The sequence below is a fragment of the Puma concolor genome, chromosome D4 (assembly GCF_028749965.1).
Source record: "Puma concolor isolate L17-30 chromosome D4, mPumCon1.1.hap2, whole genome shotgun sequence".
NCBI lineage: Eukaryota > Metazoa > Chordata > Mammalia > Carnivora > Felidae > Puma > Puma concolor.
This window is the reverse complement of record NC_141679.1, coordinates 95,144,699-95,171,081: the sequence shown is the minus strand read 5'-3', so window position 1 is coordinate 95,171,081 and position 26,383 is coordinate 95,144,699. Positions and strand designations below refer to the sequence as shown.

The 26,383-nt window shown below is 59.1% G+C and overlaps 2 protein-coding genes and 1 long non-coding RNA gene across 15 annotated transcripts in view; 2 read left to right on the top strand and 1 right to left on the bottom strand.

Moving 5' to 3' along the window:
* The window catches only part of PNPLA7 (patatin like domain 7, lysophospholipase), a 64,222-nt gene extending 48,387 nt beyond the window's left edge, over positions 1-15,835 (top strand). For 4 of the 7 annotated variants that reach the window (XM_086684632.1, XM_086684637.1, XM_086684636.1 and 1 more), the window contains 14 exons: positions 134-197; positions 395-563; positions 1,592-1,774; positions 2,612-2,730; positions 9,366-9,522; positions 11,887-12,003; positions 12,185-12,254; positions 13,056-13,172; positions 13,701-13,849; positions 14,281-14,433; positions 14,551-14,661; positions 15,020-15,104; positions 15,311-15,414; positions 15,586-15,835. In XM_086684632.1, the coding sequence (XP_086540758.1) occupies positions 134-197; positions 395-563; positions 1,592-1,774; positions 2,612-2,730; positions 9,366-9,522; positions 11,887-12,003; positions 12,185-12,254; positions 13,056-13,172; positions 13,701-13,849; positions 14,281-14,433; positions 14,551-14,661; positions 15,020-15,104; positions 15,311-15,414; positions 15,586-15,696 (1,709 nt within the window). In that variant the 3' untranslated portion in view covers positions 15,697-15,835. The other 3 variants (XM_086684633.1, XR_015243258.1, XM_086684634.1) reach the window with 3 other exon arrangements.
* On the bottom strand, positions 9,767-11,888 carry LOC147575201 (uncharacterized). The gene is made up of 2 exons (XR_015243259.1): positions 11,564-11,888; positions 9,767-10,453 (listed from the first exon to the last, which is right to left on the bottom strand). It is a non-coding gene; the product is annotated as an uncharacterized LOC147575201 (long non-coding RNA).
* Positions 15,836-16,693: 858 nt separating the features above from the next.
* Positions 16,694-26,383, top strand: NSMF (NMDA receptor synaptonuclear signaling and neuronal migration factor). 7 transcript variants are annotated; one of them, XM_086684642.1, is made up of 15 exons: positions 16,694-16,937; positions 17,383-17,444; positions 18,135-18,641; positions 19,825-19,900; positions 21,087-21,179; positions 22,119-22,171; positions 22,976-23,069; positions 23,568-23,688; positions 23,902-23,985; positions 24,071-24,104; positions 24,206-24,276; positions 24,412-24,501; positions 24,693-24,795; positions 25,025-25,100; positions 25,189-26,383. In XM_086684642.1, the coding sequence occupies exons 1-14, from the start codon at positions 16,867-16,869 to the stop codon at positions 25,072-25,074; spliced, it is 1,509 nt and encodes a 502-aa protein (XP_086540768.1). In that variant the 5' UTR covers positions 16,694-16,866; the 3' UTR covers positions 25,075-25,100; positions 25,189-26,383. The 7 variants fall into 7 exon arrangements, with proteins under 7 accessions (XP_086540768.1, XP_086540769.1, XP_086540766.1 ...); XM_086684639.1 differs by having other exon boundaries at positions 16,695-16,937; positions 21,111-21,179; positions 24,422-24,501; XM_086684638.1 differs by having other exon boundaries at positions 16,695-16,937; positions 24,422-24,501.

Genomic DNA, 26,383 nt, shown 5'->3' with positions numbered 1-26,383 from the left:
TTCCTCTTTGAAAGAAGAAAGGCTTCTCATTGTTCTCAAGAAGACCGGACCTCTAGGGAGGGAGTGGGTGCTCTCATCTGTGGGGAGGTGGGCTGCCAGGACAGCTTTCTGTAATTTATGTGTGTGTTTTCAGGCCCTGTCCTCCTGCTGACCAGTGACAACATCAAACAGCGCCTTGGCTCTGCTGCCCTGGACAGGTATACCAGCCTCTGTGTGGAAAACAGTCTGGCCGACCCTAGCTTCTTGCTCGCAGCGGGTCCAAACACAGCCTGGCATCTGCATCCCCCACGTCCCCTGGTGTTTGTGTCCCTCGCGTCTGCAACCCCTGCAGCCGTACACCCCCGTGTCCACACGTGCCCTGGCATCTGCACCACACCATGACCATGCCTTCCAGTATCCACGAGTACCGGCTGTCCAGCTGGCTGGGGCAGCAGGAGGACATCCACCGCATCGTGCTCTACCAGGCGGACAGCACGCTCACACCGTGGACCCAGCGCTGCATCCGGCAAGCCGACTGCATCCTCATCGTGGGCCTGGGAGAGCAGGAGCCCGCTGTGGGCGAGGTAACCGGTTGGGGCTGCCAGGGGGTGGGGCCTCTGAGGGCGGGGCTGCCAGAGGGCAAGGTGGCAAGGACAGGGGTGGTGGAGGCAGGGCTGCAGGCGGGCCAGGTTCTGGTCAGGGGCCGCTCTCCTCACAGCCCTGTTTCCCTGTCTTTTCCTTTGAATGAAATGTTTCAAGAACCCAGGAAAAGACCTAATAAAAGCCGACACCCATATAGCTTCTCTTCATGATTTGAAACGTTTTGCTGTCTTCACCTGTGGTGGTGGTTTTAGCACAAAGCAGGGCAGGCGCCCTGAAGTGGCCCGCAGGTGGCCTCTTGTGAAGTTGAGTGTCCTGAGTTTTACTATGAGGTATACAGCACAGCTTCACAGATCTACATCTGATATAAATAGTGCCCTATTTTATATCACTGTGAAATGTCCTTTTTCCCTCAACACTTAGGTGTTTAAGATTTATCCATATCGTTTCACTGGGTTCTGTGGCTGTTTAGTTTCCTATTTGTGAGTACCCCACCATCTGTTCTCAGCTGTGAAGTTAACGTCGTCAGCCCACTTTGTTTCCAGCTTCAAGGGTATGAAGTGTAGGCTTGCCTTCCCTTAGCACACATTCCCCATCTCCTTCCTCTCTGATCCCAGGGCAGCTAAAAATTACCCATCTCTGAAGCGGGCTCCTCTTCTGCAGGGAGAGATGCAGGGAGTGTTTGCGGACACATCATTTGAGAAGGTCACAGTGTGTGCACATGCGGAGGAGGTGTTAGGAAAACGGACGGGGGGCGGCCTCTCCCTTCCTGTACACCCCAGAGCTCCCTGTGGCCACCCTTACCAACTCAGCATGCATCAGGCATATGGCTGGGCAGACCCCTGGGTCACAGCTTCGACAGCCGAAGGGCAGCTCACACCACGGCTGAGCCGGCTCACAGAACCAGGGTGCCACCTGCCAAGGCCCTGCCCTCAACCCTCCTGCCCGTGTGCGGCGGCGGCCAGAGCGGGACCTCTGTCCCGCCGAGGCCTCAGGCTCTGCCCTCCTGCAGCTGGAGCGGATGCTGGAGAGCACGGCCGTACGAGCCCAGAAGCAGCTGGTCCTGCTGCACCGGGAGGAAGGGCCGGCACCCTCCCGCACCGTGGAGTGGCTGAACATGCGCAGCTGGTGCTCCGGCCACCTGCACCTGTGCTGCCCGCGCCGCGTCTTCTCCAGGAGAAGCCTGCCCAAGCTGGTGAGGCCTGGGTGCTGGGCTGGACTGACGGGAACTCCTGGCCTCCAGAACACAGCCTTCCTGACTTGTGATTGCCAAGCTCATTTCCTTCTCGCTCCCTCTCTGGGTCTCTGTAGTCTGAGGTCGCTGGGGTGCTGATGAGGGGAGCTTGCTTCTCTGTAAGCTTACGTTTGCTTGAGTTGATCTTTGGGGGCAGCACTGGGGAGGTTGTTGATGCAGCCCCCGTCCATCAGCAGGTGTCCGTCTTTGGGGTCGCAGAGGGGAGGCACGTAGCCTGACAGAGACATGCTGGCACGCACATACCTCCACAGGGAGCCTGGGGGAGAGTCGGGACGCTGGGGGAGAGGTCACCAGAGCCTGCCAAGGGGGAGGAGGGAGCCTCCTCAGCCCTGGGGGCTTTGCGGGGCTGGGGCCCCACAGGCTGCCCACACTCCACAGCCTATCTGGCCCCACGACTCAGTGAACAGTGTCCTGACAGTGGTGGCTGTGCCCGGGAGCCTGTGCCCTGGAGCACCCTCCACCCTGGTGGCTGGCAGGGTCTTAGCTGGGGTTTGGGCTTGGTATCCCTCTTGGTACAGCTCTCCTGGGGCTCTGTGGTCTCCTGCTGGACCCGTGGGTATGTAGTCCGTCTGCCCACACTGTCCCCTCACCCATGTGCCCTGTGAGGTCCTCTTCCCAGGCACGCCTAGGCACCAAGGTGCTGTCAGCATCAGTATCAGACAGACCCTGCTGTGTCCTGGAGAGGGCTTTGGGTCAGGAGTCGAGGAGGCCACCCCAGTCAGGTCACAGTGTGTGGAACTTGGCCTAGCCCTCCCCGTCTGCTGACCCCTCTCCCAGGTGGAGATGTACGAGCGAGTCTTCCAGAGGCCCCCAGATCGGCACTCGGACTTCTCCCGCCTGGCTCGGGTGCTGACTGGCAACGCCATCGCCCTGGTGCTTGGGGGCGGAGGAGCAAGGTGAGTCCCCACCCCATCCCACCCCATCCCACCCACAGCTGCGTGTGTGTGTGTGTGTGTGTGTGCGCGCGCACGTGTGCACGCGCACTCTAATGATGACCAAGAGGCCTCTGAGCTGGTCCCAGGAGCAGTCCCCATAGATAGGCCCAGTGCATGACCAAGCATGTTTCAGCCCCTGGGTGCACATTGCCAAGCAGTGCTTCCCATAGGCACCCCCGGGTTTTAACGTTTGCCAGTGCAGTAGATTTGTTCTGATTGTCTTTGCTAGAAGTGTCTGCTTATCTGTTAGCCATTCACGCTTCCGCTGAGAACTCTGTTCTTGTCCTTTGCCAGTCTTCCCATTGGGCTGCAGGTGAGTTTCTTTCCATTTTAATACATACTTTATAGACCAGTGTCCTGGTGTGCTTGCAAACGTAGCACAGCGTTCTTCAGTTCTGCGGGCTGATCAGTTCCTTACAGGACTTTTAACCCAAATAACTGCTACCCTGTGTTTGTCATTGTGGCACATGCCTCCTTCCTCCTGAATTTAAAGAGGCATACACACCTGGAACAGACGTGGAGCCCCAGGACACAGTGAGGAGGTGCGAGCAGTGCCTCCCACAACACCTGTGCTGGGGGTGCCCTGTGGGGTGGAGTCCCTCACGCTTCCCCCCTGCTCTGGCCGAATGAGGTGCGCAGGGCCTCCTGAGCACTATACATACACCCTACCCCCCAGCCCTGCTGGTGCTGCTGGCCTCTCTCCCATGGGCCCTAGAGAAGGTGCCTGGCTCAGCACCTCCTGGTTCCAAGGACATCCCTTTCAGAGTGAGCTGGAGGAGGGGCGGGGGGGGGGATGCTCGGAAACATTAAAACCTCTTAGGAGTATCCCCCCTTAGGGGGTACTCTCCAAAGTTTTGTCTCCTGCCTGTGGAGCCAGACCTGTGCTCACACCTGGCGAATTAAAGTCAGAGATGCCGTCCAGCCTCAAGGTCAAGGGAGACCCAGACTCTCTTCTCTAGAAAAGATCGGGATAATGCAGAGGAACAGTCCAAGCCCACTGTGTGCACTTTCCACCTGGAAACCTCTGAGGCCTGGCGTCTGGCCTGAGACCCTTCCTGACAGGAGGGTGGGTAGACACACAGACCCCACCCCTGCTCACCCCAGCATGGGGAGTCGCCACCTCGCTCCAGGGTGTCCTGCTCACCCCCAGACTTGGCCTGCCCCGAGTGATGCGGCACAATCCGAGCACCCTCTGGTGCCGTGCTTTTGCTTGAAAGCTGAGCCAGTCAGCCTGGAGAATGAGGTGATTTACCTAACATTGCCTGATGGAAGGCAAGACCCAGGCTACTTCCTGTGGGACTGGGACAGTGAGGTGGCCCAGAGCTGACCCAGACTTGGACCTGGTTTGTAGGCCAGGATGATGTGATCAATGGCATTTAAAAAAATTTTTTTTTCTCATAAGTTTATTTAGTTTGAGAGAGAGCGAACACACGTCTGTGCATGGGAGCAGGGAAGGGTCAGAGAGAGAATCCCAAGCAGGCTCTGCACCATCGTTGCAGAGCCTGACATGGGGCTCAGTCCCATGAACTGCCAGATCATGACCATGCCAGATCTGAAAAACCAAGAGCCAGAAGCTTGACCGACTGAGCCACCCAGGTGCCACGATCAACAGCATTTTCAATGAAAATTTAGTTTTAGTCAAAATAATACTTAGTTTATAGCCATGTGGCCATTGCCTTGAGGCCATCGTCTGCTGTCTCGCCCGGGACCAAACCCAGAGACATCCCAGAGAAGATCACTTGGAGCATAGTCATCTCTCTGCTCATGTGCATTTCTCAACAGCATAGCCATTCTGTTCTTTCAGTTTTAGATTATTGAGCTCCTAACCCATCCCCCCACCATACACACAGTTTATCTGTCTGTCCTCCGTTCATCTGTCTGTCATCGGCCATCCATCTGTCCATCTGTCCATCTATCCATCACCTGTCTTCTGTCTGTCTCCCTCCTCACCACTCAGTTCCCAGTGTGGTTCCCATGCCAGTCAAGCTAGTTGTCACCATCTCTATTGCTATGACGTGGTGCTTATTCAGGGCTCAGTCACGCCACATTGCATAGTACGGCTGTATTTCCTTCCTTGGAGTTGATAATCATTGCAATTGCCATTTTCTGTTTCCTGGGTGTCGTTAATTGGTGCCCAGACACTGCTCCGGAGCATCAGCCTCCTGTCAGCTTGCTCGCCATCTCGGGTGGCCTCTGCTTCACCGTGTGTGGGAGCCACCTCCTCCAGGTCTCCCAGCGCCTCTGGGCTCTGCCCGTAACGTTGTCTTGGAGTTTCCCTTAACTGTTATCCTGGGAACTTCTTGGTCTCTCTTCCACATTCAACTCCATTTCCTGGATCCCATGCCTTCCTCTTTCTTGACATATTCCTGATTTGGGTAGCGTTCATACTCTAGACACTTCCTTAAGAGAAGACATCTGGGAAGTAAAAGTTTTAAGACTCTGTGTAGCAGAAAATGTCCTTGATGACAGTCTGGGTGTGGAATCCAACATGGACATAATTTTCCCTGAGAATTTCTAAGGGGGTGCTGCCATTGTCTTTCTAGCTTCCAGTGTCGCTGTTGAGATGCCCAATCCCACTTTATTTGTGAGGTCTGCTTCCCCTCTGGAAGCCATGGGGGGAGTCTTTTCATTTCGGTCCTTGAAGGGACTTGGTGTGCCTTGGTGGCAGTGTGTTCATCCACTGGGCTGGGTGGGCCCCAGCAGGCCCTTCCAAATTTGGAAATCGTGAACTTCAGCTCTGGGGTGTATTTTATGTTCTCCCACTCTGTCCTCTCTTCCAGGAGCTCCTGATGATCAGAAGCCAGGTCTTCCCTCTCCCTCATTTTCCATCCCTGCCTTTTTGTTCTACTTTCTAGATGGTTTTTCTCAGATGGATCTTCTAATTGCTCTATTCTGCTAAAATATTTCTAATGTCTGAGTGCTTTCTTCATAGTTTTCTCTCCTTCTTCCACTAGAGGAATACTGAATTTCTCTGAGAATATTCATGCAGGTGTTCCACTGGCTTCCTTAGCTTTTCTGTTTGTACTGGCTTGTGTCGCACACTGGGCCCAGCGTGTGAGGTTGTCCGTGTGCTCCAGGCCACATCGGCAGCACTGCTAAGCGTATTCCATGGTCTGCCACGCTTTGCTTACCCCGCTCCTCCCGTTGATGGGCACTCGGGTTATTTTTTGGCTTGGGTTGTTATGGAGAAAACAGCTATAACTGTTCTTGTACAAATCTTTTTGTGCATGTATGTTCTTTTCTCTCGGGCAAATACCTAGGAGTGGAGCTACCTGGTCATGGGGGACATTGTGCCGTTTTACACCCCCCACCAACAGTGTTTGAAGTTCAGGTTCCCACATTTTTGCCAACCCTTGGTATTAACCTCATTTTGAATTGTTCTAAAGGGTGTGGGGGGGCATCTGGTGATCTCCCTGGGGCCTAATGAGGTCACGTGCTCGCTGGCCCTTTGTGTATCTCATTTTGTAAAGTAGTGTTTACATTCTTATCCATGTTTAACTGGTGGTTTGTCTTTTGTTATTGATTCAGAGGAATTATTTATATGATCTGAATACAAGTCTTTTGCCAGATAATATTTAGTAGTAATTCTGTCTCTCAATCTTTGACTTTTTGTTTTCTCAATGGTATTTTTCGATGAATAGTTTTTAATTTTTATGAGGCGTGATTTTCCATTTTTTATGGTTACTGCTTCTGGTCTGCTGGGCTTCTGAGAGTTCTTGTCTATCCTAAGGTCACAAAGGCATTCTGCCTTCTTCTAGAAGCTCTGTGACTCCAGCTTGTGCATTCAGGTCTGTGAACCACCTGACACGTCTTGTGCCGGTCAAGGCTCTGTTCTCCTCATGTGGTCATCCAGCTGAGCCAGCACCTTTGGTTGTAGACTGTCCCTCCCCCGTGGCTGCTGTGTCCCCCACCAGAGCATGTGGGCTCTGTTGTGTCTGTCCTTCACGACACCACTGCCACAGCTTTATGGTAAATCTTAACATCAGACACTGCAAATTCCTGAGTTCTGTTTTTTTCAAAATTGCTTTTGGCCCTTCTAGGTCCTTTGCTTTTCCATATAAATTTTTAGAATCAGCTAAGTATTTTATGGGATTTTTTTTCCTGTTGTAAATGTTTTCTTTTAAATTTCACTTTCAAAGTGTTTGTTGCCAGTATATAGAAATACAACTGATATTTGTAAATTGATGCTCTGTATCTTATAGCCGTGCTAAATTCACTTATTCTAATGACTTTTTTATTTTTATTTTTGCATCTCCTATATACATAGTTATATCTTCTGAGAATAAAGCCAGTTTTTGTCTTTCTTTCCAAAATACGTATATGTCTTTTGTTTCTTCTTCTTGGCTTGTTGCACCGGTTAGACTTTGCAGTACAGTGTCGAGTGGAAGTGGGGCACACATGTCTTGTCCTGTCGCCCATGGGAGGGAGAGCATTCACTGTCATCATTGAGTGTCATCTCGGCTGTGGTGTCTATGGTGCCCTGTGTCAGATGGAGGAAGCGCCCTTCTTTTCTTAGTTTGCTGAGTGTGTATCATGGATGGTTGTTACTGTGTTTCTGTCGAGACGATCGTGTAATTTTTCTCCTTTATTCTGTTAATGTGGTGAATTGCATTGATCTTTAAATAAAAACCGATGTCTTCTGAGGGTAGACCTGTTGGCCCATGACGTGTTGCCCACTGCTGGACTCCCTTTGAATCTGTGTGAGGTTGGGCTGCACGTGGGTGTGCTTGCTGGCTTCAGAGTGGAGTTGGGAAGTGCCTCTTCTTTTCCTATTCTCTGGGAAGTTTTATGTGAAATTTGTGTTACTCTTCCTTATACGTTCAGTAGCACTCACTAGTAAAACCATCTGGACATACAGTCTTCTTTGTGGAGATTTAAAAAGGAAAGGTTCGGTTATATTGATGGTTATAGTACAATTCAGATTCTCTTGTCAGTTTGGCACACTGTGTCGTTCTAGGAATATGTCCATTTTATCTGAATTTTCCTACTTAGGCACGAGGTTCACACCTACTTCTCACTTTTGTAACTGAAGCATCTCTGCAGATGCGCCCTTTCTCACTCCTGACACCCCCTCCCTGCCTTTCCTTTTCTCGCAGGAGGGGCCGGGAGTTGGTCCTCTCCGAGCACCATTTGTTAGCTTTGTTGGTCCTCTCTACTGAGTCTTTTGTTTTTCTGCCTCATCAATTTCTGCCCTTACCTTTATTATTTCCGTAATTTGACCCGTTTGATCTAAACTGTTCTTTTTTTCCTAAGGGGTTGTAGGTGTTGTGTTGTGACCTCAGGACGGAGAGGCCAGCCCTCCTGGGCTGCACCAGACCACCCTCTGTCCAGACGTTTCCGCCCATCCCCTTCTCTTTCTGGACTCCTCTGCCGGATCCCACACATGCTCTAGGCTCCCATACGTCTGTTCTAAGGAGCGGTCTCCATGTCCGTTCTGGGGTGTCCTGGGACTCAGGATTTTCTTGTGCCATCTCCATGCTTCATGGGTCTCCAGTGAGCCTGGTCTGCTGCTTAGCCTGCTGAGTGAAGTCTTTATCTCAGACACTGTATTTTCCACTTGTAAAGTGGTGGTTGGCTCTATCCTATAGTTTCCAGTTCTGTGCCAAATTATCAATCTTGTCTTCAATTTCTTGAAAATTTTTTAGCCTGATACCTGAATATTTAATTTTTTGTGGTGATATTAAATTTTGTTTTAATTGTGTTAAAATAAGCATGCGGGGCACCTGCATGGCTCAGTCGGCTAAGCGTCCGACTTCAGCTCAGGTCACGATCTCGCGGTCCGTGGGTTCAAGCCCCACGTCGGGCTCTGTGCTGACAGCTCAGAGCCTGGAGCCTGCTTCAGAGTCTGTGTCTCCCTCTCTGACCCTCCCCTGCTTGTTCTCTCTCTCTCTCTTTCTCAAAAATGAATACACGTTAAAAAAAATTAAATATGCATGCCACAAAATTTCCCACTATAAATATTTTTGAATGTGAAATTTAGCTGCATGAAGTACATTCACGATATTGTGCAACCATCACTACTCAGCTCTGGACCGTTTCCATCTTCCCAAACTGAACCTCTGTCCCTGTTACACCCTAGCCTGCCCCCACACCCCCACCCCCAGTCCCCAGCCTCCGCTCTGTGTATCTGTGATCTTGACCCCTCCAGGGTCAAGGATCTTGACCCTCTCCTCATGTGAGGAGAGACCTTGTCCTTCTGTGTCTGGCTTCATTCACTTAGCGCAGGGTCCTCAAGTTCATCCATGTGTTAGAATTTTCTTCCTTCTTAAGGCCAAGCAACATCCCTTGTACGTGCATGCCACACTTTGCTTACTCCCTCACCCATCACACACGTAGGCTGCTTGCCGCTTTTGGCCCCTGGGACTCTAATCATGGTGGTTGTAGAGCCTGCGTTGTGTCTGCTTCACAACTGCTGAGGCTCTGAGAGACATCCCGGTAATGGCCGCAGCCCCTCTTTGGGGCCATGTCTTTGAGGCAGGCACTGAGGAGGAGGAGGTAGATGGGGATGACTGTCTCTGGGTCCTTTTGCCAGCACACGGCAGGTGCTGTTCCTGGCAACAGTGCTTACTTCTGCTCTGTGCTCCTGCTTGATGTAGAGGCTGTGCCCAGGTTGGCATCATCCGGGCCCTGACGGAGTGTGGCATCCCTGTGGACATGGTTGGAGGGACGTCCATCGGGGCCTTCATGGGCGCCCTATACTCCGAGGAACGGAACTACAGCCAGATACGGATCCGGGCCAAGCAGTGGGCTGAGGTGAGGGGTCTCTGCCCTCCCTGGAGCTCAGCACCAGGTCCCTGTGGTGCTGTGGAGGGCGGGAGGGCATTGGGACCTTTGGCCCCTGATCACACTCTGCAGGGCTCTGGCCTCAGATTGGGGTTTACAGGATGGTGAGGGAATGGGGAGCACAAAAGAGATAAGGACATCAGTGTTGGGAGGTTTGGCTCTGGTTGGTGCTTGGTCTTAATTTATAAAGGTGACTGAAGACAACACAGAGAGGTCAGCACCACCGGAAGAAAAGTTTAATGTTACCTGTAGTTGCCCACCCTACAGGACCACATGGGAGCACCCATGCCTGCGAGGCAGCAGAGAGGAGCAAGGGGAAGGCCGAGGCCAGAGCCTTTATGGGGGTTTCTGTGGGAAAGGCAGGGGAGGGCAGGGTAAACAGCTTCGGATGGGCTTTTGGAATAATTCCAGTGGGCTTGCCGTGTAGGGGCCGTCCCCAGTTGTCTGGTGCCTGGGCCTGGGTTGATTCAGGCGGAGGATTATTGACCTGGTGTGAGAGTGTGACATAGAAAGGGGGCTGGGGCGTGTGGGCTCTGGATCGCTCGGTTTGCAGGAGAGACGCTCCCAGCGGGCGAGGCTTCTGCTGTCTCTAAGGATTGGCTAGCCCTGCGAGGGGACAGCCTCTCCCCGGGTCTGTAAGACCCCACATGCCAGGGCATCAGGAAGATAGAAAATAAGAAGAAATTGCTAATAGCTGGCCGGGTGATGAATGCAGGCCAAAAAGCCCGCACTATAAGCGAGCTCGCTGCAGCAGCTCCCGTGGGCAGACTGGAGCCTGGTGGGGAGGCTGACTCACCCCTGTCCTGAAGGTACAGATGCCGTTTGCCCTTGTCACAGTTCCACTTGCTTTCCTGGGGCAGCACAGAGCCCCATGAGTGGGGTCAAAAGTGTTCAAGTTCTCCTTTTAAAAAAGAAAAGAAAATTGTTCATCTTCTATGGCAGAAGGTGTCAGAGAAGGCTATCTGCCCCATCCATGTGGCCCCAACTCTGTTCCAGAGACCCCTCTTTCCCTGAAATGAGCCACCCCAGACACCCCTCAGTGGGCCGCTCCAAGGAGAGGTCCAGGAGCAAACACAGCTCGTCACTAAGGATGGCCTCTGAGAACAGTGGGTGTGGGCACAGTGTGCTTCAGCCTCAGTTGAGGGTCTGCTCACAGGCCAGGAGGACACCTCCCTTCCCCACCTCTGCTGGCCCAGTGCAGGTGTGGGACTGGCCAGGGAGCTTTGGGCTTGATGCCCCTGTCGTCCTCAGTGAGCAATGGGCTGTGGGACTCTGCACGGCAGGGCAGAATGGATCCCATCCAGGATGGCCTCTGTCCTGCCTGTCTGCGTGGGCCCTTGGCCTCCTGCCGTGCTGAGGGGATGTGACTGTGGGGGCCGCCAGGCTTGACTCTGCAGGCTTTCTGGTGCTAGGCAGGGGCTTCTTCAGGAGTGAGGCCTTGCTAACCAGGGAGGACCCTGGGGTGTCCTGTGCTTCTGGGTCCCTTTCCTCTAGGAGCACACGGGTTCCCTCTGTTTGAACAGAGTCTCCACTCTGTTCATCTCAGTGTGAACACACTGGGGGGCAGCTCCCCCTCACCTGGGGGCCCACCCCTTGTGTGGCCTCTGTTTTAGGCTTTTCCATCTGTTTCTGTCCACACAGAGGCAGGGAGGACCTTTCCTCTCTATCCCTGACTCTTAAGAAGGTAGATAACCTTGAACCCAGGCATTCTTGGGGCAAGGCCAGTGCCGCCTGGTCAGTCACGTGTCCTCCTCGCAGGTCTAAGAGGCCCACGTCCTCACTGAGGAAGGATGAGCTTCAGTCCCACAAGGGGGGGGGGGTGGCCTTCAGCAGAGAGGACCCTCAACAGGGCCCTGTTTCCGGGACCCTGTTGTAGGGCCTGCCATGCTGGAATGTGAGGGTCAACCCTGAGCATTCTAGGGCAGGGCAGCTCCCCCTCCTGGAGAAATCTTGACGGGTCGGGTGTTATTGCCTTTGGGGACCTCAGGGGGTAGCGGTCCCTGCCACTCACCTGCCAGTGTGGGTCCTGGATGGAGCTTCGTCCTCAGCTCGGCCTCCTGAGCAGGTGTCAGCAGGCACCCTCACGGGACCTCAAGGCCCTGCTGCTCAGGCCCTGGAATTCTCTCCTCCTGGGGGACTCCTCAGGACGCTTCCCAAACACCCTTGTTCTGTTTGCAGGAAGCACAGACGTGTGCTGTGTCCCTGCTCCCTTTTCTGGATTTGGGCTCCTGGCTGGGTCCTGTGGGATCACCTTGCCACCCACGCCAGCAGGTGGGGGCGGGGTGTGAGCCCCTCATCCTCTGCAGGGGTCTCATGTGTGCCCCATCCACTCAGGACATGACTTCGATGGTGAAGACTGTGCTGGACCTGACCTACCCCATCACCTCCATGTTCTCGGGGGCCGGCTTTAATAGCAGCATCTGTAGCGTCTTCAAGGACCGGCAGATCGAGGTGCCCCCCAAAGCAGGGACCACCCTGGGGTGCCTCAGCTGGAGCCTACAGCCAGCCTGAGCCTGACTTGTGTCTGGGTGCTTGGCGTCCTCCTCATCCCCTCAAGCCCCTGGGCCTACAGGGTCAGGGAGCTGGCCGTCAGGGAGGATGTCCTAAGTCCTGTCCCCCCCCACCCTTGCAGGACCTATGGATCCCCTACTTTACCATCACCACAGACATCACAGCCTCTGCTATGCGGGTCCACACGGACGGTGAGCACCTCCTCCTTGGGTGCCCCTTGATACGGGCTCAGGCATGCACAGGGCACAGCCCCCCACTCAGGGCAGAGTGTCAGGGGAGGGACATTGAAAGAGCACCTCCAGGGGGGGCAGGTTGCAGGTAGAGAGCGTGGCAGCTCCTTGAACTGGACGAAGCACCAAGATGACCTGGAGGAGGCAAGACACTCAGGGAGATCTGAACACAGAGGTGATCCTGCTGTGAGCATGAAGGAAATGGGGAGGGACATAACCAAGAGCCTAAAAACACTGAGAAGTCCAAACTGGACACAGAAAGGTGGAGAAAACTTTGTGAACTGGGAGCAGAGAGGAGTGGGGTGAAGGGCCTGCTTGGGCCGTGGGGTGTAATGAAGGGCACATGCAGGGCATGTGTTTTTATGAGTTCGAATCAGGAGGTAGTGGTAGACTGCTTGGGCTGGGGACCATGAGAAGGCTGATGCATGGGTGGCAGCTGAGGGCCCTTTTCCTGGGCAGAGCGGTTTGTGAGCTGATTGCATGTGTCTCTCTGGAGGTGAGTGGGACGACGTGGCTCACACAGTGGAACGTGGAAAGACTGCAGAGCCAGCCTGGCCTCCCTTGTGGAGGAGAAAGAACAGGAGGGGTGTCTGTCTTCAGGCCTGCGGCCATCCGCCAGAGCCAGACATGCAGACTTCAGGACCCAAACGCTAGCAGGGCTCTGAGCTGAGGGTCCAGGGCAGGAACCCACCGTGGGCAGTGCGAAGCTCCCCTCCCACAGGCCCTGGTGACCTCTCCCCCAGCCCCCCGACTCTCCCCCAGGCTCCCTGTGGAGGTACGTGCGTGCCAGCATGTCTCTGTCAGGCTACCTGCCTCCCCTCTGCGACCCCAAAGACGGACACCTGCTGATGGACGGGGGCTACATCAACAACCTCCCAGGTGCTGCAGTGGGTGGGGAGGGGCTGCCCCCACCCCTGCCTCAGCCCCCTCCACTCCCAGGAAGGCCAGTGGCACGTTTTCCTCAGTGTTCCCTGGAGCAGGGGGTGGGGGGTTATAGGTGCTCCCGGAGTCTGGGGAACACGTCCAGGCACACACACAGACGCACGGCCTCGTGCACACTAGCTCGGGCACCATGTGCTCCCAGCATATGGCCCTGTTTGTCGGCTCAGCAGCACTCAGAACAAGGGCCAAGTAGAGGAGCTGAGAGCAATTATGTCCCATCTGTGCCCACAGTCAGAACTAACAGCCAGAAAGTGCCAGGTCTGTTGTGGGTGAGGCCCCTCCCCTGGGCACACCTGTCACCTGTTGGACAGTTCTGTGCACTAGGCTGCCTCTCTACAGGCCCAAGGGGAGACCCTCTGGCTCCCAGTGCTATGCAGGCTCTCTCCCCGTCCCTCCCAAGCCCTGTTCCCACCCGGGGCTCTATGTGCCTGTCCTGGGTGGTGACCAAGGCTGTCTTCTCCCCAGCGGATGTGGCCAGGTCTATGGGGGCAAAGGTGGTGATTGCCATTGATGTGGGCAGCCAGGATGAGACGGACCTCACCAACTATGGCGACGCGCTGTCTGGGTGGTGGCTGCTGTGGAAGCGCTGGAACCCCTTGGCCACAAAAGTCAAGGTGGGGGGCATAGCTCTGCACAGTGCCCAGGTCATCAGGTGCTCCTCTGTAGCTTCCCTTGAAGTCTCTCCATGCTCTCATACCACTGGCCCCAAGATGGGCGGTGTGCTGCTGCCCAAATGCCTCCTGTGGGCGGGGGAGGGTTGTAGTGCATTCCAGGCCCCGAGGCCAACAGAGCTTGCTCACTGCCCTTGCCAAGGATCCTGCCTGGACCAGCTCTGGGGAAAGGGGACAGGCCCAGAGGCTTCACACACTGTCAGGATACATCTCCAGGACCCCTGGCTGGGCACCTGCCCTCCCAGGCCTAGCAGGGATGTGTCTCCCCTTGGGGAGGGGAGGGAGAGGGTCAGGGCACAAGACCCAGGCAGCTGTGCCCGCATGGGGCCATGTGGGGACCGCAGAGCCTTGCTCAGGTGCTCTGATGGCAGCAGGTGTTGAACATGGCGGAGATCCAGACACGCCTGGCCTATGTGTGCTGCGTCCGGCAGCTGGAGATGGTGAAGAACAGTGAGTACTGTGAGTACCTGCGCCCTCCCATCGACAGCTACGGTACTCTGGACTTTGGCAAGTTCAACGAGATTTGCGTGAGTGCAGCTGGGGTGCGGAGGGTCGGCGGGGTCCAGTGTCTGCCTGCCCCCTCCCCAGCCTCCCTGCCCTCACTTCTGAGAGCTTAGAAGTGGGGGCTCCTGGTGTGTGTGCAGGAAGTGGGGTATCAGCACGGGCGGACAGTGTTTGACATCTGGGGTCGAAGTGGTGTGCTGGAAAAGATGCTACAGGACCGGCAGGGAACGAGCAAGATGAAGGCGTGTGATGTGAGTGCCAGAGCTCGCACCCTCCTTCCCTTCCTGCCTCAGTGGGCCCGAGAGGCGCAGAACTCCCTGCTCTCTGCAGGACCGTGGCACACCCCCTCAGCTGCTCAGGGGCCAGAAGACAGGGCAGGGGTGTCACCCCGTGGGGGTGAACTCTTGGCCTCTGCCTCACCATCCCCTCTTTTTGCCCCACTCTGGCTCTCTACTCTTCTGGTACTCACGGTTGAAGGGGATGGGGGCTTGCTTAGGCCCCTGCCCATCTTCTGTGCCCCTGCCCCAACTCCAGGGGTTAACTTGGGCACCTTAGCAAACTAGGGCCATAGAGGGTCACAGAGATGTCTCTTCCACCTCGGCCCTCCAGGTCCTCACCTGCCCCAATGCCTCCTTCACGGACCTTGCTGAGATTGTGTCACGCATTGAGCCTGCCAAAGTAGCCACGGTGGACGGTGAGTTGGACGCCCAGGACATGCACAGCCGCAGGTGGGGGTGGCAACATCTCTTTCTGACCCTTGGTGTGCCCAGCAAGCCACCCTGGTCACCAGGCTCCCTCTAGCAGCCCCTGGACATGATGAGTGGCAGGTAGGGGCTTGTGCCACCATGGCATGGCCCCTGCTCTTGAGAGGGCACCAACACGGCTCTCCCTTCCACCCAGACGAGTCTGACTACCAGACGGAGTATGAGGAGGAGCTGCCAGATGGCTCCAAGGACACGTATGCTGACTTCCAGAGCGCCCCCGCCCACTTGGGCTCCGACTCGGTGAGCTGCCTAGACCTGCCTGTGGTGCCCCTCAGCTGAGGCAGCTCCGAGGGCTCCAAGCAGGCCAGCTGCTCGCTCCCTGCTGCCCTGCAGCACAGAGCCACAGAGACCTGGCCCTGGGTCAGCCCTTTGGGCTCACCCCCACCTGCACGGTGTGCGGTTTGATTCTAGGAGGACGAACCCTCACTTCGGCATCGGTACCCCAGTCTGGCTTCCCCAAACTGTCCTGCTGTTGACATGCTGACGAAGATGGGTGGAGCCCCTCACTCTGATGCGCCCTAGAGTCCGCCTCTGCTGTGGGCCTTTCTCAGAGACCGGGCTCCTAGAGTTCCAGGGGGCTCTTCCCCACCGGGCTGGGGCCCAGCGCCCTGTGCACCATGGGTCCAGCTTCATCTGTGCCGGACCCAACCTGTATGTGTTTGGGGTGGGGGTGGGGGGGCGGCGGGGGCAGGTCTCTGGCTTCTGTGTACTGGCAGCTGCTGGTGGAGCACTCGGTCCTGGCACCCCTGCACACACAGCAGTCCTAAGGGCTCCTTGAGGCCTCTGAGAGATGTTGGAGCCCCTGAAGCATCAGGGCCTGATGTGCCAATAAAGGTAGCTCTGCTTGTGCGTGGACACGTCCGTTTGCCAACGTCCCCGTGGCACGATGCGCCTGACCGGAGCCAGAGAGCAGCCTCCGGCTGCACCACTGATCCGCCGTGAGGGCCACGTCCCCGAGGCCAGGTGGGGTGTGAAGTCATGTAGGGACCCCAGGCACCCCTCTGCTGGGGCTTGAGACCGCAGGGCAACAACCAGCCAGGCAGGCAGGGCGCCCAGGGTCTGGCGTGGAGCCAATGTGCCCCCGAACCAAGAATGAGCCCCCTCCAGATCTCTCCCGCGGGCGTCTTCCCACGCAGTACACGAGCCGCGCTCCGAGGTTGTACGCCGCCCACACTTTCTCAGATCGTTAAACGGCGCCCGGGAGTCCTTTTGTAGAAAAGGAGAGAGCGCTCTGGCGCTGTCACTTTGGGGTCCGCAACCCGTGCAGACCTGTGAGGGGCACCGAGAACCCTGACCCGAGGGCCCAGGACCTTGCAGTCGGGTGACCGCTGGCCTCAGTTTCTCCGCACCCCGTCCCAACCCCGCCCCCTCGCCCGGCACGGTGGGCGGAGCCACCGCCCCGGTCCCCTCCTGACGACCCGGCCAGGCCCCGACGTCACGGGCAGCCGCCCCCAGGCCTGACGTCGCGGTGGGCGGAGCCCCTGGCCTCGCCCCGTCCGTGACGTCGCGGTGGGCGGAGCCCCCGCCCCCGGCCCCTGCCGCGCTCTCCCGGTGCGGCGGGACTCGCGGAGGGCCCAGCGCGGGCCATGCGGGGCCCGAGCCCGAGTCCCGGCGTGGCGCGGCTCCCCCGGCGGAGGTGGCGGGCGCGGGGCGCGCTCTGAGGCCGGGGGATGCGCCGCCGCCGCCGCGACCATGGGCGCCGCCGCCTCCCGGAGGAGGGCGCTGAGGAGCGAGGCCATGTCCTCGGTGGCGGCCAAAGTGCGGTGAGTGCGGCGGGGCCGGCCGCCGGGGCTCAGCGCCCGCCCCCGGCCCCCTCCCCCGTGGCGGGGCTTCTCGCCGAGTCTCCCTCCCCCGCTCCCACCCCCACCTTGTGCGGCTCCCCTCCCGGAGACAGCTGCGGCTGAGATGCCCGACCTCACGACCCCCCCGCCCCCCTCCCAACACACACACACACACAGTGACAGGGGCTGGACAGAAAGCAGGCCAGGGCCCCGGCCACGTTGCACTGGGACCCAAGGCCCCCGGAACTGCGACCTGCTAGCCCTGGGCTTTCTGGGGTGGGAGGGCACTGTCTGCCATGGGTGACCCCGGCCCCTCCCTTACCGGTGCCCAAGGTCTGGGTGGGGGTGGGGACCCCAGGCTCCCATCTGAGCAGAGTCCAGAGTGGTCTGTGTGCACTGACAGCGCACCCCGCTGTCCACCCTTCAGAGCAGCCCGAGCATTTGGCGAGTACCTGTCCCAGAGTCACCCTGAGAATCGGAACGGTGCAGGTAGGGGCATTCGAAGAGGTACCAGGGCGGGGTCGGTTCGCAGCCCCACCGCACCCCCACGACCTAGGGATGCTGTCCCCTGCTCCAGCAGCCCAGGCCCAGCCCGCAGGCTGTGGAGACTGTGGGGTGTGAGCGGGCAGCAGCTGCTCTGCTGGGCTGGCTTCCTCACGCCCCCTGCCCTCCCTGGCCCAGAGCCCCAGAAGGAGCTTGGAGTCACTCATCACCATGGCACCCACCCAGCCTGGGCCGTTGGCATGGCAACAGGCCTCCTGGCACCCCCAGGGCTGGCACCGCTGTCTCTGGGGGCCAGCTGGTGGGGGGGAGGGGAGAAATTGGCACTGGGCACACGAGTGCAGTGGCAGGCTGGGAGGTGGCCTGTTTATTCCTGTCCACCCCCCACCGTCACCCACAGGTAGTCTAGCCTGTCGCCCCCACGCACGCACACCCAGAGCTCAGGGCCCAGGTAGGAGGAGGGTGGGAGCCTCTAAGAGGAGTGCGCAGCTTGCAAACACCTTTTCTGGAGATACCAGGGGCTTAGGATGTGGTCACCGGGGCTGGGGGGCAGCCTCTGCCCGCCCCCCCCCCCCCATCTGAGCCAGGCATTCGCTGGGTGTTCTTTGCCCTCACGGCACCAGGAGAAGGGGGGGCAGGGCCAGGAGGGCTTCAGTTCACCTGCTGCCTCTCTCCCAGACCACCTGCTGGCTGATGCCTACTCTGGCCACGACGGGTCCCCCGAGATGCAGCCAGCCCCCCAGAACAAGCGCCGCCTCTCCCTCGTCTCCAACGGCCGCTATGAGGGCAGTCTCTCAGAGGAGGTCATTGGTGGAAAACCGACCGCTGAGGGCCCCCAGCCCCGCGTGTACACCATCTCCGGGGAGCCTGCCCTGCTGCCCAGTCCCGAGGCCGAGGCCATCGAGCTGGCTGTGGTGAAGGGGCGGCGGCAGCGGGAGCGGCACCCCCACCACCACAGCCAGCCCCTGCGTGCCAGCCCAGGGGGCAGCCGCGAGGACATCAGCAGGCCCTGCCAGAGCTGGGCAGGCAGCCGCCAGGGCTCCAAGGAATGTCCCGGGTGCGCCCAGCTGGCCCCTGGTCCCAGCCCTTCCCCTCGGGCCTTTGCGCTGGACCAGCCACCTCTGCCTGAGGCCACCAGCCGCCGCAAGAAGCTGGAGAGGATGTACAGTGTTGATCGTGTGTCTGGTGAGGGGCTCGTTGAGGAATGGGCAGGCTGTGGGGCAGGGTGTTAAGCTGAGCCTTGGACAGGTGGAGGGTGCCCAGGTCGTGGCATGCAGGTAGCCTCCTGCTGCTATCTCCCACGCCACATGTCAGCCCTCGTAGTTGGTTTTGGCCCTGCCAGCACCAAATCAATCAAGGAGTGCTTCCCGGAGGAGGGGGGCGGGGGGCAGGAGAATCTTAAAGATTGAGCAGGCAGAAAACATGGCTTAATTAGAAGATGGGTCTGCCTTTGGGAAATCCTGGGAAATAGTCCCTGCCCTGGGTCCCAGCAAATGGAGTTCTCATTCACCCCAGGAAGCACATATCTATCTGGGGCCTGGCCAGCCATTGGGAGCCTCCCAAGGATTGTTGAGCTGTGTGGGTGGCTGGTGAGCCCTGAAGGCCTACTATGTCTAGAAGAGGCCTCTCTGGGACACTTGAGCAGCCCCATGCCTCTTGAATCTGAGGTCACTTCCTAAAAAGCAGAGTCCTTACTAGCTGAGCACCCACATCGTCCCAGGACACCCCCTGGGCTTCCAAGTCAACAACCTGCTTGGGCATCAGGGCACAGGCCTGAGGTGTGGGCAGTTCAGCTCCATGACCTCACACTCCTCTGATGAACACAGCTCAGGGGCTGGGGTGGGGGTCAGGGCAACTCTCAGGGGGGTAGAGCAAACTTTCATCCACCTTGTCTGGGAGCTGGAGGGGGCAGCCCTCAGCAAGACCATCTCCATGCTGCCTGAGGGCTCCGCCTCACTCTCCTGGCAGGGTCCAAGGGAGTGGAGTGTGCAGGATGCAGACAAAGGGAGGCTGCAACCATTGTCCCTGCCCTGCTTCTCTCCGAAGGGGAACAAAGTGAACCCTTTTCTCTGGGCACCCTGGACACAGGCTGTGCTTTCAAAGGACCGCTCTTCAACTGTAGGCCACCAAAGGGAGAGCTAAGCAAAGACAAACTGTCACGAAGCCGCTGAGCTGTCTTGGCTTGAACAGCTAAGCGGGCACATGCTGCCTTACGGCCTGTGCCAGCCTCCGCCCACCTGGGAGAGGGTTAGGGGACCCTGGTGCCTTTCCTCCACTGGCTTTGGCAGAAGCATTGCCTTCCCTGGCAGAAGGGGGTAGAGGCTTTAGGAACTCCCAGGCCACCCTAGCCACTTCTTTTGTCTTCCAGATGACGTCCCCATCCGTACCTGGTTCCCCAAGGAAAACCTCTTCAGCTTCCAGACAGCAACCACAACTATGCAAGCGTGAGTTGTGTACCTGATACGTGCCCGCTGCGAGGGGTGGTGCTCAGGAACTACTGCCAGACCCTCTCCTGCCCTCTGGGCCCACCTGGGTGGCTATTTCTGAGCGACCCCACATGCCCATGTCCCACCAGGTCTGCCAGATGTGACATCAGTCTCAAGGAAGGCAGCGCTGGCCGCTCTTCCCCCCCACTCCCACCCTCCACTGCCCCTCCCATGCCCCGTCCCTTCCCACTCCTCCCTTGCCCACTGCCCTGCCCTCTGTCTCCTAGCCCTCCCCTGTCCCTCATGGTCCTCTGCGGACCTGGCCCAGGGCTGAGGCTGATGTAGTCACCACTCGGGCGGTTCTTCCAGGCCACGGCCCCAACTCAGCTTCCCAAACAGCAGCTTACTTGCGTATTCTGTATGAGCCTCAAGGGATCACAAGTCAGGAGTCCCCTGCAGGGGCCTGCTCTTCTCTACCTGTGACACATATCTGGGTTTGTTTTCTGATATAGCGTTCCTTCCCGGGAGGCACCCTTTGCTGCAGTGTCCCCCACACTGAGGAAGCTTCCGCCCCTCGTGCTACCCTGGGGAACCCACCCCTGCCCTCAGGCTGGCTGGGGACTGCCATCTTTGCTGCCAGGCCCAGGCCCAGCAGAAGCAGGCCTCTGTGCAAGCCCAACCACGTCACAGCACTTGGTGGCATGGGCCAGTGACCTCAGTGTCCACTGCCCTTTCATGGGCTTACCACAGCACTGCTAGTGCCTTGCTAGTGCCTGGAGTGCCTGTGAGGGATCCCTGGAGTCCATGACAAGAAGGGAAACGACTGGGAATTTACAAGCTGAGGGGGTCGTGGCTTACTATGTCTTCTTTCTTACGCTGCCCCTTCCCGCCGCACCTCCAGCATCTCGTAAGTACTCTGCGGGACCCTGAGCCTAAGGGCATGGTGGTTGTCCCTGGGGGACCCCCCACCCCCCACCCCCAAATAGGTTTGGACAGGCCAGGGACCTGGGCCTTGACTGTGAGGGAGTGCTGTGTCCCAGCACCAAGGCCACAGCAGGGCCTGCCAAGAGCCGGGCTGAGGACAGGGTGAGGCAGGCCAGGACCCTTCTGCCCGGCCCTGCGCTCTGGATGCCCCTCCAGGCCCTGTGCTCACGCTTCTGTCCCCACGTCTCGGTCCCTCCTACCTACCTGCGGCCAAGGGCAGTGCTGACTCGTGGTGGTTTCCCAGGGTGTTCAGGGGCTACGCGGAGAGGAAGCGCCGGAAACGGGAGAATGATTCCGCGTCTGTAATCCAGAGGTAGGGCCTGCCAGCCACTCGCCACCAGAGTCCGTCTCTTGTCTGTGCTGGTCTGGCCTGGGCCCACTGGGCCCTCGCAGACCTGATGGGGGAAGGGCGGTGGCGACCACTGGCCTGGCCCTGCTCTGGGGACGCTGCAGGCAGGAGAGGTCATGTGACCTGGACCCCCCAGGCCTGTGTTTTGGTGTGTTTTGGGGGTACATTGCCAGTTGAACTGCAGCCAGCTAGCCCACCCGTGTCTCTTTCTGGCCCTTGAACCCCAGAGCTGTGGGGTGAGCAGCAAAGCTTACGCTCCCCATGCCCCACCTCAGAGACGTGACCAGAAACCTTGTCCATCTTGGACACTGGACCCTGGCGGGGCACAGATTTGGGGGCAAAGACCTGTCTCTGAGGTGGCCCAGGGACAGAAGGGCAGGGGAGGGAGTGTCTGCAGGCCCCAAACCTACCTGGGGTCGGTGCGGACAGTTACGCTTCCCTGGCCCGAGAGCACAGGAAGCAGGAGCCCTTGACCACCTGGAAGAGGGGGGGCTGGTGGGGTCCAGAGTATGCCTGGGCCCAAAGAGGGAATTAACGGTGGGCAGTGGAGGTGGGTGCCTGAATGCTGGGGGGCCACCAAGGGAGTGGTCCTGCATGGGGAGGGGGGGGGACGGGGACGGGGAAGAGGGGGGTGACCGCAAGAGAAGGCGTGATCATTGTGCCTTTGTCCTGGCAGCAAAGGGGAGCCCTGGAAAGGTGTCAGCAGGAGAGGGACTGGGTGGACGGTGGGTGAGTGGGAGAGCGTAGGGGCGCCAGGAGGGCATTTATCACCTAAAAGGGCGAAGGCAGGCCATGTCAGGTCCGGCTGCTGGGGGAAGAGTGGCGAGCAGGAAGCATGGGGGATCCGTCCGCCTCCCACCCCCCTTTCGCGGTCCTCACCAGCCACCGGTGTTTCTTCCCCAGGAACTTCCGCAAACACCTGCGCATGGTCGGCAGCCGGAGGGTGAAGGCCCAGAGTAAGACCCCGGGCGGGAGGGCGAGGGGGTGGCGCTGCTCTTGGCCGGCTGGGGCTTCGCAGGCTGCTCGCTGCACCGGAAAGACCCAAGTTCCCAGATCCCCATTCCAACCCCACGGCCTTCTTCCCACCGCCCCAGGCCCGCCAAGAAACCCTTGACTCTGGCCCCGCCCCTAGTCCTGCTGCGGACTCCCTGACTCAGGCTCCGCCTCAGGTCCAGCACGCAACCCCACCTCAGAACGCCTGGCTCTGCCCCTAGCCCCCCTCCTGGCTCAGACCTCGCCCCAGAACCGTTCGCCCCGCCCCAGGCTCCGCCCCCAGCCCCTCCCCCCGGAACACCTGGCTCAGGCCCCGCCCCTAGCCCCCGGCTCAGAACCTCTGGTTCTGGCCTCGCCCAGGCTCCGCCCCCACCTCCACCCCAGAACACTTGGCTCCAGCTCCGCCCCCCGTCCCCCCTCCCCCCCCAGCGGAACCGATGACTTTGCCCAGGCTCCGCCCCTAACCCCGCCTCAGAACCTCTGGCTCTGGCCCCGCCCCGCCCCAGGTCCCACACGCCACTCTTGTCCCCTCGCCCCAATTGGCGTCATTAGGCGCCACCCCCTAGTCCTGCCCCACCTGACTCGGTCCCGGGTGGCCCAACTGCTGTCCTCCGACCTCCCCGCCGTCGCCGTCGGGAGCTCGAGGACTCTCCCCCTGGCTTTCCCAAGTCTGCAGTCCCTTGTGTCTGGAGTCCCCTCAGGCTGTGCCCCTCCCGCCCCCGCCCCCCCGCCCCCCGCCCGCTGACGCGGCTTTGCTCTCACTGCAGCGTTCGCCGAGCGGCGCGAGCGGAGCTTCAGCCGGTCCTGGAGCGACCCCACCCCCATGAAAGCCGACACTTCCCACGACTCCCGAGACAGTAGGTGCCCGGTGCAGGCCGGCCCACCTGCCTCAGAGGTTCCCCTAGTCCCCCAGTCCCCGCGCTCCGCAGGGCGGGCCTCCTGCCCGGGCAGCTAGGCTTCCGCGCTTCTGCTCTCTGAGCCTCAGTTTACCCATCTGTGAGGCGGGGGCGCCTGGCACCTCCGACCTCGTGGGCAGGGTTAACTAACGGCTACGGCAGTGCTGGGCGGGGGCGCGTGTGTGCTTCACCGACTCTAGAGGTCTGAGAGGCTGCAGTGCCCTGGCTGGAGCTGACCCTTGCACGGAGGTCAACAGCGCAGCAGCTCTGGTGGCAGCGGCCAGTCTCGCCAGGCTGGTGGTGGCCAGTGTTGGTCTCTGTCACCCACCCTGGGTTTCTCGCCGGCCCGGAGGGCCCTCCAGGACCATTTATCGCGGGTCCTGTCTGCCACCCGTGTCTGTGGACCACGGCTGGGGCTGGAGGTGGTCCACAGTCCTGGTGACCCATCCTGCCCCTCAGGTAGTGACCTGCAGAGCTCACACTGCACCCTGGGCGAGGCCTTTGAGGATCTGGACTGGGAGACCGAGAAGGGCTTGGAGGCGGTGGCCTGTGACACAGAGGGCTTTGTGCCCCCCAAGGTCATGGTGAGGTCGGGCCGTCTTTATGCTGTTCCTATTCCAGCCTGTCCTGGGCTGGAGGGGGGAGGTCCCTTTTCCTCCAGGAGCCCAATGGCTCTGCCTGGAGATGATGCGGCCACTACAGGCTGCCTAGCAGTAGGGGACAACCTCATGGGGCCTCCCACTGCCCGTTGGCTCCAAGGTGGCTGGGCCCTGAGCAGCTCCCCGTGCTGTCTCCAGCTCATCTCCTCCAAGGTGCCCAAAGCCGAGTACATCCCGACTATCATCCGCAGAGATGACCCGTCCATCATCCCCATCCTCTATGTGAGTGACTCTCCCCCAGCCCCTGGTTCTGGGTTGGACTGTTGCCCAAGAGGGACTCTGAGAGTGTGGCCCGTGTCTGTTTCAGGACCACGAGCATGCGACTTTTGAGGACATCCTGGGTATGTGTCCTCCAGTCCCGTCTTCTGATCCTGGGTCTGGGGGCTTACCTATGGGCTATGGGGGGCTTTGGAGGGCCGTGCTCACACTCCTCCCTCCATAGAGGAAATAGAGAAAAAGCTGAACATCTATCACAAAGGGGCCAAGATCTGGAAGATGCTGATTTTCTGCCAGGTAGGACTCAGTCCCTTTCTGCCGTGGGGGTGGAGGGTATTGAGAATGCAGGCTTCGTGCAGACGTGTGTGAGTGCGTGCGTGTATGGGGACGGTGGATGGACGCCCTGTGTATGCCCCACGCGGCCAATTGCAGTTTCTTACAGGGTGGCCCAGGACACCTGTACCTGCTCAAGAACAAGGTGGCCACCTTTGCCAAAGTAGAGAAGGAGGAGGACATGATCCAGTGAGTGGGCAGGGCTGCACGCAGGGGCTGGGCAGAGGGGCTGGAGGCAACGTCCACCCACACGGCCCATGCCCACAGACCCTCCCTGTGATGCTCCGTCTCTGGAGCCCTGCCCTGGCCTCTGGCCTGCCCCTCCTTGCACCTGGGGGCCTGGGCTGGAGACCACTTGTGACCCACCCCTCCCCCACCAGCTTCTGGAAGCGCTTGAGCCGCCTGATGAGCAAAGTGAACCCAGAGCCGAACGTCGTCCACATCATGGGCTGCTACATTCTGGGAAACCCGAATGGGGAGAAGGTACAGGAACCCCCAAGCCCTGCTCCAGTTTTCTGGAGACCACAGATCCAGTAAAAGACTTGACAGAACCTCCCACTTTTTCTTCTGTTCCCTTTCTCTCTTCCTTAACCCCCCAGAACCACCTGTGCATGAGCCCCTGTCAGTGGTAGAGAATTCCTGCTTCCCCCCAATACCGTTCACCACCCCCCTTCCCCTACCCTGAACTCATGGCCCTGCCCCGCTCTTTCAGCTGTTCCAGAACCTCAGGACCCTCATGACCCCTTACAGGGTCACCTTTGAGTCCCCCCTGGAGCTGTCGGCCCAAGGTGAGTTTCGCAGGCTGGCTCCCGGCCTGAGGGGCGGGGTCCAGGAGGTAGAGGCCTGAGGCCTAGCCACCCTCTCCTTTGGCCCCAGGGAAGCAGATGATAGAGACCTACTTTGACTTCCGGCTGTACCGCCTGTGGAAGAGCCGCCAGCACTCGAAGCTGCTGGACTTTGAGGATGTCCTGTGAGGGCCACGGCCACCGCCTGGCTGCTTCCTTGGACCGGTGGCTGGGGCTGGGCCACGTGCTGTGGGCCGCCCAGGACCACGCGGTCCCAGTCTTCACAGCCGCTTCAGGGCACCCTCAGATGTCGCTCAGGTTCCCACCCACGGGTCTGGTCCTCACTGCACCACAGGCCAGAGGTCACAGCCCCCGGGGCCCCGGGACGAGCCTCACCCCATGTGGCCAGGGGTTGCTCAGCGGCCAGGCGCTGACAGGGCCTAGGCCTCGTGCAGAGGGTGCAGCACTGGGGTGGCTCCTCTTAGCAGGTTCATAGAAATAAGTGCAATTTTCACACCCCCAAAACAATTCAAAGGGAAGCAGCATTACTAGTTGAATAGTTAAGTGCTATGTTACCAGTTACGGTGTAGACAACCTAGCCCAGTGTGTGTTCAGGACCTTGTCTGCCCCCAGCCCCCCAGCCCTGCCGTATTTGATCACCAGCACCAGGGTGGCCCGTCCGTGGGGGCGGTGTCGCCTGGCTGCCCGGCCCGGCTCCGGCCTTGGCCGAGTCCCTGATGGTCTTTGCTTGTTCCCTCTTGCCACCCACTGCTTACTCTGACCTCAGCCGTACTGGCCTAGCAGGGGTGCCTGGGAAGCCGCGGGGCAGGGGGGAGGTGACACACCTCCCTTCTCTCAGGAGGCTCTGGGTTGAGCCGGGCCCTGCCTGCTCCCCGTCCTCCAGCACCCGCCTGGCCCTCTGATGCCGCGGTGCGTTCAGCTTTTGCCAGCCTTGGTCTGGAGGCTTCTCCCAGCACAAAGGGTTTGGCAGGGGCAAGTGGGGCTGGGCCCCGCTGGGTGAGAACCCCGCCGCACACTGCAGTGGGTCCCTGGACCCCGCAGCAGCGCTGAGCAGACGGTGGACTCTGGGCTGTGGCCTTGCTGGGGCCCAGTGGGGCCGGCTCTTGTATATAGCTGGGGCTCAGGGGCAGGACCCCTTTGCAGAGCCTGGGTCTGAGGACACCTGGCTGTGCCCTCAGCTAAGGGAGGGGGCAAGGGCATGTGCTGGGCTCTGAATGATGTACGATATCCCTTAGAGTGACCATTAAACCTGACCCTCTGCTGCG